The sequence below is a fragment of the Triticum urartu genome, chromosome 5 (genome assembly GCF_003073215.2).
Source record: "Triticum urartu cultivar G1812 chromosome 5, Tu2.1, whole genome shotgun sequence".
Classification (NCBI taxonomy): Eukaryota; Viridiplantae; Streptophyta; class Magnoliopsida; order Poales; family Poaceae; genus Triticum; species Triticum urartu.
Genome location: NC_053026.1, coordinates 184,329,045 through 184,344,158, shown reverse-complemented (window position 1 = coordinate 184,344,158; position 15,114 = coordinate 184,329,045). Strand labels below are relative to the sequence as shown.

Here is a 15,114-nt window from a genome sequence, read left to right as displayed (position 1 = left end):
TAAGTAGATGCACTCTGTGAGCCTTTTTGGGCGTTTGAGAGGGCGATGCGGCAATTGTTGGCGCGGGAGAGGGATTGGGCGGTGAACATGTTAGCGAGTGCTGACCAGATCGCTTGGGATTTTTCTAGGGATGCAACCTGAACAAGAACTTCCTTAGAGAGGTTCCGGAGGAGATAGGCCACGATCTGTTGGTCCTGGATGAGCCAGGGGTTGTAGGCGGGGTTGGGAATGATCTCTTCTTTCTCATCGGAGTTCTTGGTCATGATGGTCTTTGTGGGTTCGACTGTGGATTGATCGATGTACCCATATAGCCCAGCCCCCATGATTTGGGAACGAGCTTGGGCTTTCCAGATGACATAGTTGGTTCGGTTGAGAGGCTCGGATGTGGTGTAATTGAGGCCAAGGGGAGAAACTTGGGTGGAGGAGGACATGGCGGCTCAAGGTGGAAGATGAAGGCTGCGGTGGTGAGGGGTTTGCTAGATGTGATGGAAGAAGGAGGCTCTGTATACCATGTCAAGATGGGTAAAGCGTCTCAATTCTCCTGGTGGAGAGCCCGCATATTATATATTCATAGGATGGGGCTTATCCCATAAATGCATACACTTGATTGTTACAATTGTGCATAGCACGTTGAGAGTAAGAGAGATACACGGAGGTTTACAAGAGAGTTAAAGAAGAGAGTTACAGGCATCAACTTCTAATAAACCATGTATGTTTAATCTTGATCTTTAACTAGACATCCATAACATCCGCCATAAGATATCCATAACAGCCGCCATAATATATCTTTAACAACCTCTTTGGTGTAGAAATGCATGTGGATACTTTTGCTAGAAATATCACAAAACTTGGAAAACAAGTCCTAACAACTTTGGAAACCCGAGGTACTTTTCCAGTGCACAAGATGAACTTTCAGGATACACTCGGGCTCTCTTGGCCTGCCTAGGTGTATCGCATCACCTGGATCCTGTGGTATGATTACCATGGGAGCAACTAAATTGGGTGGCACCCCATGGCTGGGTGTCCCAGCGGACACTTTTCTGGTGTGCGGGAGCGTCCCAACGCCGCCACATGTCGCGCGCCAGGCGCTTCCCGCACCGGGGCGGTTTGGTTTCTTTCTTGTTTATTTTTTTTTTTTGGGGGGGGGGGGGTTGTTTGGGTTTTTTCTTTTTTTTTTTTTTTTTTTTTTTTTTTTTTTTTTGGGGGGGGGGGGGGTTGATTCGGTTTTTTCCTGTTTTTGTTTTGTTTTGCTCTTTCTTTGGTTTTAGGACTCGAACCAAGGTAACAACTTTACCGCTGCGCGAAAGTTCCCCTTCCCCGGACCCTGCAGGGAAAGACTGCGTACAAAAGAACTAAAGTGGTTGGATCCTTCCCCGAACCCTACGCAAGCGGGAGCTAGGTGCACCGGGCTGCCCTTTTTTTCTTTGTTTTTTCGGTGTTTGGTCTGTCAACAGCGTGAAGCATGGTAGTGCTTCGTGTCTGCGTGAGCACAGTAGTGCTTCCCGTGAAGCAAAGTAGTGCTTAACCCGCGAACGGAGCACAATTTGTGCTTCTGTCGGGAAACACAGTTTAGTTTGTATTGGGAGCACAGTTTAGTTCACACTGAAGCACAAATTGCTACTAGCTGGAAGCATAAATTTGCCCCAAAAAAGTTCATCGAAATCTACCAACGTGGGATAGTTTGAAAATCTCGATGCGAGAAAGGCAACGGAGAAAACAGTTCGTGATTTGGACACGCGGTTCAGGAGATAAAACATTTGAAAAAACGGATCTACAAATAAACACACAAACAAACCCATCGGTGCCTCCCATGCATGGGAAAAAATGCCGACAAAACTCCCTGGTTGCAAAAAGTGTCGCACATGCAGTGCACCACTTGTCACCACCAGAGGAGGTGTGAGTGACCTTTGCTAGGGGTACCCCTTAACGATTTCGGAGTACCATTGTAGTTACGAACATGGTTGTTGGCATTGGCCTATTATTGCATACGCCTACCCCAGGAAGGTGCCTGTAAGAAGCTGATACTAACTTGGTTCACTATAGTTAATTTGACTACTACTGTGTTGCGTCACCTGAATCCTGGGGCATGATTACCAGTGTGGTTACGAACATGGCTGTGGGATTGGGCGTATGGCACGCCTACTCTAGGACAAGTTGATACTAGCTTGGTTCACCATAGTTAATGTGACTACTACTGTGCAAATAGTATTATCTTGTCAATATTAATGCCATTAAAGACGCAATATATTAGTATCATTTGTCCTGTTTATATACATGCTTCAGCATTGTACAGTCATTCCATCTGGGTGGCATAAACATGATTTTTACTCGGTTAATTCCTTGGCATGTATGAAGTTTGTGGAGGCTGTATGTGCTGTTTAAAGCCACCAAGTTGCTGTTATCGATTTGTTCTATCTTTTCCGTTATTTGCTATGTCACTAATACTCTCTTTTTGCCATCATGTGGTGAAATTGCACTGCAACAAATTGCAGAGGAAGTCTGATGAGTACGTAACCTATACTTCTACAACCTTCTATGATGTACAGTCTTATATGTGCAAATGACACATTTTTCATTTCGGAAGTGTCTATTTCTATGTCTACTTAGAAATTCTTATTTCCTGAGTATTGCACATTTTAGAAGTTGTATACAGCTTGGTTTACTTAGAGATAGTTATTTCGCCATGGATCGAGAGATGACAATCTCCTTCCATTTTTACTTCATTTAGTTTGGGTCTATGTTTATGTTTGTGCTTCTGCCTTCTCAAAACATAAGATATCTTGCATAACAATAAGTAAGATAGCCCGTCTCCATGGAATTGGGCAATATGGTTGTGTCATATGGTCTCCAGTATCTGTAATATATGCAGGACTAGCCAACGGTACTCAATAAGGAAATCTTATAGCTTTATCTGATGATATTTGGATCAATTTGTGATGTTATAAATTATGACTTTGCATGAGAATTTAGTCTGGTGTTTTTCTTGTCAGTAGCACAACTGTTTTCAACCATCTATTGCACTAGCTGCTCTGCATGTACGATTGTACGTGGTTCTTATTTACGAAAATACAACAGTACTTTCGTGTTTGCTTTCTTTAAACACACAATAGGGCTTTGATTAAACGTAGCTGAAGTTGTAGATGGGACATACATATGCACATATCTGTTACAATGAAACCTTCTGATTACTCGGTTTTTGCCCGGTTTTCCGTTAATTAACTGGGCAATTCTCTTCTGCTTAATTAATCGATGAGGCAAATCTTTTGCCTCCGTTTCGAAAAAAAAAAACCTTCTGATTACCACCGTTCAGCTAATACTGTATTTAATAATAGTAATAATGTCCACCTTTTCTGAAGAATATGTTGTGACTGCTACCTTAATTTTGATAGTTACAATCTCTTATTTGATGATGACGAAGAGGATGGGAATCTACCAGAGAGAGCTGTTCCATTTTACAGAGTGGTTGCGCTCCCGGAGGGCCATCGGCAATGAAAAGCCTCGATATGGACAACTGGCTTGCTCTAGCAAATGATAGTGTGTACGAAGATGACAGTTTTCGAGCCTGATGATGTCGTAATCTTATTTTACCTGCAACCGACTACGCGGTGCAGTTCATATGACTCTACTAGTGTACCATTATGTATATATCTTGAGTTAGAGTTGGCTTGCATGCCATGTACTGTATTTCATAGGCTTTGCAAGTGGAAGGTTATGTAAATAGAAGTTGATTGAGCGTTGTTTTAGAACATAAAGTGGCCCTATCGGAATATATGTTTGCCTCACTTCACACGTTGTAAAATACTTTGGTGACAATCTGATCAATTACTCCTGGCTTCAACTAGATTCCTACCTATATATACTCTGTAGAAAGATACTAGTCAAATGCTTAATGAAATCCCATGGCTTGCAATTTTTCTATTGTCTTGGAAAGTTTCTCATGGGATAAGAAGATAGATTGTGCATTCGATTTTCTAATCGTGAGTGGTTTGAAGGATGTTTCAGTGAAGGAGATGATGATCGTAAAAGGAGACTGGAAAACAAAGCGAAACAGAAGAGATTGAAAGCGATTGAAGTGACTAGTTGGAAGTTCCTGAAAGGGGAAAGCGATAATTGACTTTTCTTGAGTAGGGACCGAAGAATGACGACTGTATTCATAGGGGCTTTCTTTCGAGAAGGCTTACCGGATACTATGCTGACCCAATGCGAGGTAGTTCCTGATTGCCTTTATGCTTGAGTTTCGGCATTCTTTTACTCCAGTCAACTGTCATTTGACTAAAAATTGAGAACCAGTCAATGCCTAAAATAAGATCATAACCTTGTACATCAAGCACCCTAATGTAACGCTCTGAGATCGATGTGTCAGGCGTCTTCCAGTTATGCGCCGTCGTTGCCATGTCATTTGCTTACGTGTTGCTTTTTGCCTTGTCATCATCCGCATCGCATACGCTGTCGTTGCCATATCATTTGCTTACGTGTTGCTTTTTGCCTCGTCATCATCCGCATCGCATATGCATGTTTTCAAAACTTGCATACATCCGGGTTCCCCCAGTTCTCTTTGTTGTCTGTTCTGAGCCCAGACACACTCGCACGCGCCCGCAACACGTCCGAAATAGTATTTTTTAAGTGGCCGAAAAATGTTCTCGAAATGGGATGAGATTTGGCGTGCGGTCGTGTTATGATGTAGGTAGGCCGCCTGCTAAGTTTCATCGCGTTCGGAGTCCGTTTGATGCCCCAACGGATAACTATAGCGGCATTATAGTCGGTCAAACGTCGGACGTTTTCGGTCTCCGAAAACTGTTGCCAGGCTTTCCCTCTTTTTCCTCCCTAGACCATCTACACAGTCCACTACCAACCGCTAGGCCCCGAACCCCCTCCTTGCACAGTGCACAAACCCCCTCGCATGCGTGTTCGAAACTCACCCGAACCCGACCCGCTCCATCATCACCGTTGAGTCCGGATCATCCCCAAAGATCTATAAAACATTCTCCGTTTTTTTAATTGGACTCCCTAGCCTATTTTTCTCGACCGTCGGATCTAATCGGAGGGGCCCTAACCTAATCACTCACTATATAATCAGACCAATCCCTAAAACCTAGGCCATCTATCCCATCCCCATCCTCCCGCCGCCACCCCTCTCCCTCGGGATCCAAGCCCGCACCAGATCCAGATCCTCTCGGCCTCCACTCACAGCCTCCGCCTACCAGTCCACCGATCCATCCAACCACATCCTCCCTGTCTCCTGGACAAGTCCGGCCGCCGCAGCTGCCTTCATCCGCGCCCGCTAGCGGCAAGACCACGGCCAGGTCGTGCCTTCTCCCTTCCCTTCCTTTCACCTATTGCCTCCCGTGCTCGTGGATGCCCGGCGCCCGAGGCCTCCTGCCTCCCTGATGCTCATCGCCCTGAGCACCAGTGCTCCAAGGCCGGCCCTTCTGCAGCTCCCCATCGCCTCCCTCTCCTTCTTCCCCTGGTTCTTCTCTCTCCCTAACCTCGCGGTCTCTTCCTGTTTCTTCAGGACGAACAGGAGCATGCCCCGCCATGGCCGCCTTGTTCCGAAGCAAGCTCGCCGGCGTCCTCCTCACCCTAGCGCCGTCCACGACCAAGTCCGGCCGAATCCGGACGAAATCGAGCTTCACCGCCCAGATCCGTCGATGCCTCGCCTCCTCCTTCGGGTCCCGACGACACAAGCCCTGATGCCCCCTCTAGGACCTGCCGATGTCGCCAAGTTCCCTGCCGTCTCTGCCGTCTAGTGTGCCGTGCCCCTGGGCATCTACAACGAGCCCGCCTGAGCGAGTTGCCCCCGGCCCTGCCTCGCCAGCCGCCGCCGACCTCCGTTCGCCTACATGCCATCCCCGTCGCCAAACCCTGCCGGCGTCGTCGCGTCCCTGCTTCCTCTGCTTCAAGGACGAGCCAGGCGCGCCTCGTGTTGACCCTCTGAATCGACCGTGCTACCGCACGCGTCAAACCGCTGCCTGCCTGGGCCACCACAGCCTCCCAAGGCCCAAGCCAGATCTGGCCTCCCGAGCTGGCCCACTCCTCCACCGACCGGGCCTTGGCCCAGGGTGAGCACCCGCCCTCTGTATGCTCCTGTTGGGCCAGCGGGATTCGGCCCGACTCATGTTTTTTCCCGTGGAGCGTTTTACTAATTATCCAGGAGTTTGGCAGTTTTACAAAAAAGACCATAGCCTTCATGCATATAATTACTCATGAACAGAGCATCAGAATTAAACAAACTTTATATGTAATATGCTTAGAATTTTGTCTAGTTTCATAATATGCATGTTTCATCCATGTTAAAAATGTTAAAAATGCTGTTTGATTAAATTTGCTTAAATGCCATGCTAAAATGATTTATTTCATAACTAAATAACCGTAGCTCCATTTTAAATAAACTTTATATGTAATTGGGGTGGAAAAATGCCTAGATTAACATGGTGGCAGTACTTTGAATGTTTAACAACTCTAAAATATGGTTTAGGGCAGAACAGTACCAACTTTAAAATATGCACATGAGGATTTTTCCGGACTTGTTGCTTGTTGTTCCGGCCTCATTTAAACTTGCCTAGTTAGGTAGTTTTATTATGCTTCACCCTCTTGCCATGTTAACCAACATTTAATATTGTTGAGTAGATTAAGCGGGAGAGAACTAAATAATTAAATGTGGTGTTTCATCAATATGCAACTCGTTGCATATTGAGCTCCGCTTAACTTGTAGTGTTGTTTGTGCACTTTGCCATGCCATGCCTTTTTAAACCGGACATGCATCATACTTGATTGTGCATCATGCCATGTTTATGCTTGGTTGTTTACCATGTTGTTTGCTCCTTTCCGGTGTTGCTTCTTCTTGTTAGTTCCGGTAACGTCGCGTTTGTGAGGATCCGTTCGACTACGTCCGTTTGTCTTCTTCATGGAGTCGTTCTTCTTCCTTGTGGGATTGCAGGAAAGATGAACATACCCTCGATATCACTTCTATCTTTGCTTGCTAGTTGTTCATTCTACCACTATGTCGCGCTACCTACCACTTGTTATATCATGCCTCCCATATTGCCATGCCAAGCCTCTAACCCACCTTCCTAGCAAACCGTTGTTTGGCTTTGTTACCACTTTTGCTCAACCCCTCTTATAGCATTGCTAGTTGCTAGTTGAAGGTGAAGTTGAAGTTTGTTCCATGTTGGAACATGGATATGTTGGGATATCACAATGTCTCTTATTTAATTAATGCATCTATATACTTGGTAAAGGGTGGAAGGCTCGGCCTTATGCCTGGTGTTTTGTTCCACTCTTGCCGCCCTAGTTTCCGTCATACCGGTGTAATGTTCCTTGATTTTGCGTTCCTTACGCGGTTGGGTGTTATGGAAACCCCTTGACAGTTCACTTTGAATAAAACTCCTCCAGCAAGGCCCAACCTTGGTTTTACATTTGCCTAACAGCCTAAGCCTTTTTCCCTTGGGTTTCCGGAGCCCGAGGGTCATCTTTATTTTAACCCCCCGGGCCAGTGCTTCTCTAAGTGTTGGTCCAAACTAGAGCCCCTTGCAGCGCCACATCGGGGAAACTTGAGGGCTGGTTTTAGTTGTACGGACTGCTCATCCGGTGTGCCCTGAGAATGAGATATGTGCAGCTCCTATCGGGATTTGTCAGCACATTCGGGCGGCTTTGCTGGTCTTGTTTTACCATTGTCGAAATGTCTTGTAACCGGGATTCCGAGACTGACTGGGTCTTTCCGGGAGAAGGAATATCCTTCATTGACCATGAGAGCTTGTGATGGGCTAAGTTGGGACACCCCTGGAGGGTATAAACTTTGGAAAGTCGTGCCCGCGGTTATGTGGCAGATGGTAATTTGTTAATGTACGGTTGTAGAGAACTTGACACTTGACTTAACTAAAATACATCAACCGCGTGTGTAGCCGTGATGGTCTCTCTTTGGTGGAGTCCGGGAAGTGAACACGGTCTTGTGTTATGCTTGAACGTAAGTAGTTTCAGGATCACTTCTAGCTTCTCGACCGTTGCGTTGCTTCTCTTCTCGCTCTCTTTTGCGTATGTTAGTCACCATATATGCTTAGTGCTTGCTGCAGCTCCACCTCATTACCTTACCTTAACCATAATCTTAAATAATCTTGATCTTGCGGGTGTGAGATTGCCGAGTCCTCGTGACTCACAGATATTTCCAAACAGTTGCAGGTGACGATGATACCAGTGCAGGTGACGCAACCGAGCTCAAGTGGGAGCTCGATGAAGATCTTGGTCGTTGTTATGTGTCTTTTCCGGATGATCAGTAGTGGAGACCAGTTGGGACGATCGGGGATCTAGCAATTGGGGTTGTCTTCTTTTATTTTGGTTCCACAGTCGGACCTTGATTGTACCCTGGATGATGTATGTTTAACTTGTATTTGTGTGAAGTGGCGATTGTAAGCCAACCCTTTATCCGTTTCTTATTCAGTACATGGGATTGTGTGAAGATTACCCCGCTTGCGACTAAACCACCATGCAGTTATTCCTCTAAGTCGTGCCTCGACACATGGGAGATATAGCCGCATTGTGGGTGTTACAAGTTGGTAATCAGAGCCATCCCTGACTTAGGAGCCCCCTGCTTGATCGAATCGCTGAAGTTGTTGAGTCTAGAACAAAATGTTTTGAGTCTTAGGATTATATATATCGGTGAGTAGGATTCTTTTTACTCCTTAGCCCCTTCGTCGCTCTGGCGAGGCCTCCTGACGTAGAAGTTTTGACTTTTCTCTCCTCAAATTTCACGAATTTTTTAAGGATCACACGGGTATCTTGAAATCGTTCCGATAGTCTTGTGAAGAGAACATTGTTCTTGGTGCCTCCTGACATTTAGGGGTTGTGGCAGTGTCCCGAGGAGTTGAGCTCCGAGGTGTTGTCACAATTTTATCGTTGCAGTTCTGGAATACCTGAGCTCGCCGACATCGAAATCTCTTTTATGCAGTTGTTGGTGAGATAACCTCGACGCCACCCAGTACTGAGGCGGGAGTTCGGGAGTATTGCCATAACTCGTATAACGGATGCTTTTTCGAAGGTTGAGGTACATGATTTCCGAAGGTTTCTTGGTTATGTGTTGAAGGATGGATACAGCTGGATGTAGGGAATGTTAGTTTGGGTGAGATATTATGCTTCCTCTGTATCCCAACACCTGATTGCATAACCGGAAAGTTTCGGGAGTTTATAAGTGGGAATTCAAGTATATCGCAGGATATCTTTCCAACAGACACATGATACGATATGGGGTCTATCATATGTTTGTTTCTGGCTTATTCTGCAAGCAAATCCTTTGTTTTCTTTTGGTTTGTGGTATTCGAGTTGCTTCAATGTCAAGTGTGGATTCCATACCTTTCCTAAGCGGTGTTCTCATATTCCTATGTGAATAATAATCCTTCATGATAATCGAGATTTTCATGTCAATCCTTTTCAACTGGTGTGCTTCTCTTCAAGTTAATCCCATCCCTTTCAATATTTGCTGGATCAATTCTCAGTTTTCTCAATGGTGTTTGTTTCATCCGTCCCAAGTTGTCTTTGTTTTTCCCGCCCTCCCACCCTTTTTCTTCAAGGACTCAGATTTCCTAATCAAGTATCCATCTTATGGATGTGAAGTTGCTTCATTCTTTCCTTCAATGTTTTTACCCGGTGGTTCTCATGAAGATGCTCTTCAAGTTTATCATTCTTCATTCTCTTTGTCTTCTAACGGTGGGTTCTATTCAATATTTGTTAATCATATCCTTGTAGCGACCCGGCCTCAAACGGTCAAGTCTCTGTGCTTCAGTGTCATCCCTGGATCAGTAATGTTGGCACACACAGTACTCAAAGGATTTATAACAGAGTGGCAATCACACACTTATTACATCGAATGTCTCAAAAGAGAACTTATTACAATAAATATGGCTTAAGGCCATCTAATACGATAACAACAGAAGGCTTGGAAGATAAAGTGAGTCCATCAACTCCAACGGCATAGCTGAGCTGCACGGCAACGACCTAACGAACCTTACTCCTTGTCTGAAAAGTCTACAACATAATATGTTGCAGCCCGAAAACGGGTCAACACATGGAATATGCTGGCAAAGTAACACAGTAGAGCAAGAACATAATAATGCTATCACTACATGCATATTTGGCTGGTGGAAAGCTGTATGGTTATAGTTTTTGCGAAAAGCCAATTTTTCCCTACAGCAAAGGAATAGAATTTTATTTAACTATCATGGTAGTTGAAACATCATTGAGAAGGTTCCTCCAACTCAATCCCAATTAAAGTAGTTATCAACCCAACAATATTAACTTAGAGTGATGAGATACATATGATAATCCAAGTACTAGATACTCAAGATGTCCATAACCGGGGACACGGCTAACCATGATTAGTTTATACACTCTGCAGAGGTTTGCGCACTTTTCCCCACAAGACTCGATCTCCTCCGTCGGATTTCTCGCACTACATGATGTTTGAGAAACGGATGACCGAGACACAGCTTTTCAGAAGCATTAACTCTCTACTTCGGATAGACTATACCACCTACAACCCAACTACCTGCTAGTCTACCTCTTCAAGAGCTTCACGCAACTTACTCAACTATGCTAGAGCCCATAATAGCTTGTGGCTGCACACGGAAGTTTCTAGCATGAAATATCTTAGTTCCCTTGGAGCTTGGGTGGCGGACCATAGGATTATCACACGGGTACTCCGAGATATCCTAGGACAACACTGGATTCTCTAGGTGCCCGACAAACAATCCACCCAGATGTGTATTAAAGTTTCCACCTTAAGTTGAACCATTAATTATCAATCTCACATCTGTCATGGTTTCACTCAAACACAATCCACGTCTACGAGCATAGCATAGCAATATAAGCAGTACGCAGAGGTAACTCCCAGGGTTTGATAATAACAGGGTAATAGGTTCTACCTCATCAACTACTTCCCAAACCCACATGTTAACAAGTCCTAATCATGCAATGTTTGAGGATTGGAGCTAATGCATAAAAACTGGGTGATAAAGGGGTATGATCAAAGTGTTACTTGCCTTGCTGATGATCCGCAAAACCTAGAGACTCGTAGTAGCACGCTTCGCACTCCGGGTGTTCTATCACAAACAAACAATAGCATACATAAGCAATCAAGCAAAGAAGCATGGGTAAAACTCAAATAAGAGATCTAACCAGAAAGTTCAACTTAAGAACTCCGGGTTGCAAAAAGAATCAAATCAAACGGAGCAACGAAACTCAAACTGCGAAAGAAACAAGATCCGATTACTAATCTGGACTAAGGTCAAATTTTACTGTATAAAAATCTTGTTCAAGTTGGTTAAACAGAAAGAGGGTTTCGAGACGAAGATCTAGGCGCTTAAATCACCTGATTTCGATAAACGAGCGAAAAGATAAACTAAAACGAAAATTGGATCAGAAATCGTGATCGAAAATAATCGCGAAAAAAAATCCGAGAAAAAGAAAACTGACGAACAGGCTAACGAACGAACGTTCGTTGTCTGCGGCTAACGAGTGAACACCGTTCGTTAAAACGAACGCACGGACGAACGTCTGCTAAATAAACTTAACCAAAAAAAAATAAAACCGATCTATTAAAAAATGAACCTAGGGTTTTCCAAAAAAACCGGATCGGTTTAAAAATAAAACCGAATGGCGGCTTATATCTCCGGCAAGGTCCGGTGAGGCGGCGGGGTTCGGGTGGTGGTGGAGTCGGGGGGCGGGGGCAGCGTATATATAGGAGGGGGGCCTGCTTGGGGGAGGGGGCAAGGCGGCGCGGGGGAAGAGTCCCAGCCGGACTCGGCGTCGGGCGGCGGCGCTCGCGGTCTCCTGGAGGGAGACGAGGCGCGGGGCGGTTGGGCCGGCTCGGCTTCAGCCCAGTCGGGCGCTGGAGACTTTTTTTAAATAATTTCGCCGAAACTTAAATAAATCCTAGAAAATAAAATAAAAATCTAAAAATGCCAAAAAAAATTTTCACCGTCTAAATAAAATTCAAATATGAAAACAGTGAAATCCCCAACTCTCGCCGAGGGTCCTTGAGTTGCTTAGAATTTCGAGGATCGCGAAACGAAATGCAACAAAATATGATATGCATGAATGATCTATGTATAACATTCCAAATTGAGAATTTGGGATGTTACAATCCTTTTCCTCGTTCCAAATGTTTTATCATGCCAGTGCACCTAATAATCATTCCCCGCTTGCTATTCAATTGTTCCGGAGTGCTGAAGATATCTCGAAGATTCGTGTTTCCACTCTACATTCGTTCAAGCTCTTTCGAGGATGTTATCTCTTTTGAGCCATTTAAGTCAACCGGCGCAACCTCTCTTTTAAATCATTCCAATGGTGTTCCTCTTGAGTGGGCCCTAACCCACATGTCTTTTCCTAGGATCTTACCTGACTCTTCTAATTCTTTTTGGAGTGATTCTCAAATTCATTTCAAAGTGTGACGTAAGAATGAATTATCATCAGTCAGATGACTTTCTCCAAGATCTTTCAAATTCTTTTCATTGTTGATTCAACCTTTATATTCTGCTTTATTTCGGAGTGCCTCAACAATTCATGGTGGCGTTTCTCGTCGTCATTCTCGGATTTGAAGACCGAAAAAGATTTTTCTCTCAATCTTGTCCATTCTCTCAAAGATTCATGGTTCTAGCTTTATGCCATCCTCTCGTAATTGTTTTTGATTGTGAGAATTCCTTTCAACCATCCGGAGAATTCAAGAGTCTTTTCAATTTGATTCTCCAGAGCCATCATCTCAGAATTATTCATTCTTAGCTTTCAGATCTCATTCTCCAAATCTTACCGGTGCATCGTTCAAATATCCTCTAATCAGTTCATGATCTCTTCGTTCTCATGTATCTAAATTCTGTATCTTTATTCGTTTTCTATTCTTCCCGGTGAATTGTGCCTTTGCTACTTTCCTTTTCAATTCTTATGGTGGTTCATTCAAGAGTTCTATTCCTTGGTTATCATATTAATTCATTCGTTCTTTCCAATCCTACCGGCGGATCGTTGAAGACTTTTCTCAAGTTTGGCTATATCTCTTCAATCTTTTTAAGAAGAATAAGTAGTATGCCAAATCCGCTGCTTCTCATCAATTTAAATTGGTGAAGGATACGCATAACGTAATTCTTATTATTGTTTCATCAAAGGGATCTAATTTCTTCTTTCAGAGTTGTTCATCTTTCTTTTACGGAGCTCCAAGTTATTTAAATTATTGATGTCTACTACACAACCTTCTTCTTGTAGACGTTGTTGGGCCTCCAAGTGCAGAGGTTTGTAGGACAGTAGCAAATTTCCCTCAAGTGGATGACCTAAGGTTTATCAATCCGTGGGAGGAGTAGGATGAAGATGGTCTCTCTCAAACAACCCTGCAACCAAATAACAAAGAGTCTCTTGTGTCCCCAACACACCCAATACAATGGTAAATTGTATAGGTGCACTAGTTCGGCGAAGAGATAGTGATACGAGTGCAATATGGATAGTAGATAATGGTTTTTGTAATCCAAAAAATAGAAAAACAGCAAGGTAACTAATGATAAAAGTGAGCACAAACGGTATTGCAATGCGTTGAAACATGGCCTAGGGTTCATACTTTCACTAGTGCAAGTTCCCTCAACAATAATAACATAATTGGATCATATAACTATCCCTCAACATGCAACAAAGAGTCACTCCAAAGTCACTAATAGCGAAGAACGAACGAAGAGATAATGGTAGGGTACGAAACCACCTCAAAGTTATTCTTTCCGATCAATCCGTTGGGCTATTCCTATAAGTGTCACAAACAACCTTAGAGTTCATAGTAAAATAACACCTTAAGATGCAAAGCAACCAAAACCCTAATGTCACCTAGATACTCCAATGCCACCTCAAGTATCCGTGGGTATGATTATACGATATACATCACACAATCTCAGATTCATCTATTCAACCAACACAAAGAACTTCAAAGAGTGCCCCAAAGTTTCTACCGGAGAGTCAAGACGAAAACGTGTGCCAACCCCTATGCATAAGTTCAAGAGGTCACGGAACTCGCAAGTTGATCACCAAAACATACATCAAGTGGATCACGTGATATCCCATTGTCACCACAGATAAGCACGTGCAAGACATACATCAAGTGTTCTCAAATCCTTAAAGACTCAATCCGATAAGATAAATTCAAAGGGAAAACTCAATTCATCACAAGAGAGTAGAGGGGGAGAAACACCATAAGATCCAACTATAATAGCAAAGCTCGCGATACATCAAGATCGCACCACCTCAAGAACATGAGAGAGAGAGAGAGATCAAACACATAGCTACTGGTACATACCCTCATCCCCGAGGGTGGACTACTCCCTCCTCGTCATGGAGAGCACTGGGATGATGAAGATGGCCACCGGAGAGGGATTTCCCCCTTCGGCAGGGTGCCGAAACGGGTCTAGATTGGTTTTTGGTGGCTACAGAGGCTTCTGGCGGCGAAACACCCGATCTAGGTTTCTTTCTGGAAATTTTGGGTTATATAAGAGGTGTTGGAGTCGGGGACAAGTCAGGGGGGTTCCCGAGGCAGCCACGAGGCAGGGGGCGCGCCCCCACCCTTGTGGTGGCCTCAGGACTCTTCTGCCCCACCTCCGGTACTCCGTGGGCTTCTTTTGGTCCAAAAATGATCTCCGTGAAGTTTCAGGTCAATTGGACTCCGTTTGATTTTCCTTTTCTGCGATAGTTAAAAACAAGAAAAAAAACCAGAAACTGGCACTGGGCTCTAGGTTAATAGGTTCGTCCCAAAAATCATATAAAATAGCATATTAATGCATATAAAACATCCAAGGTTGATAATATAATAGCATGGAACAATCAAAAATTATAGATACGTTGGAGACGTATCAATTATATCATTTCAAAGCTTCATCTAATCATTGAAAGGCTTCTCCCGGAGTTCTTTTCAACTTCCCCTTTCGTTTTTTCATCCTTTTATTACCGGAGTCTTCATGGAGGCTCTACATGGTGGTTCGTCAAGGATTCTTTTCATTCTTCATTTGTTCTTTAAGATTTCTCTCGAAGTTAAGATCCGCCAAGCTATACTCTCAAATAAACATGGTGCTTAACACATGTTTTGTTTTGAGGATTTCAAGCATTCTT

The 15,114-nt window shown here is 44.0% G+C and overlaps 1 protein-coding gene across 3 annotated transcripts in view; it reads left to right on the top strand.

Annotated features, from left to right (window-relative positions):
- The window catches only part of LOC125508338 (SAGA-associated factor 29 homolog A-like), a 45,171-nt gene extending 41,330 nt beyond the window's left edge, over window positions 1-3,841 (top strand). For 2 of the 3 annotated variants that reach the window (XR_007283369.1, XM_048673033.1), the window contains 2 exons: window positions 2,493-2,506; window positions 3,390-3,841. Coding sequence is in view for 2 of the 3 variants with exons in the window: in XM_048673033.1 (XP_048528990.1) it covers window positions 2,493-2,506; window positions 3,390-3,492 (117 nt within the window). In the remaining variant the exon portion in view is untranslated. The remainder of the gene's footprint in view (window positions 1-2,492; window positions 2,507-3,389) is intronic. The other variant, XM_048673034.1, reaches the window with a different exon arrangement.
- Window positions 3,842-15,114: the final 11,273 nt, after the last annotated feature.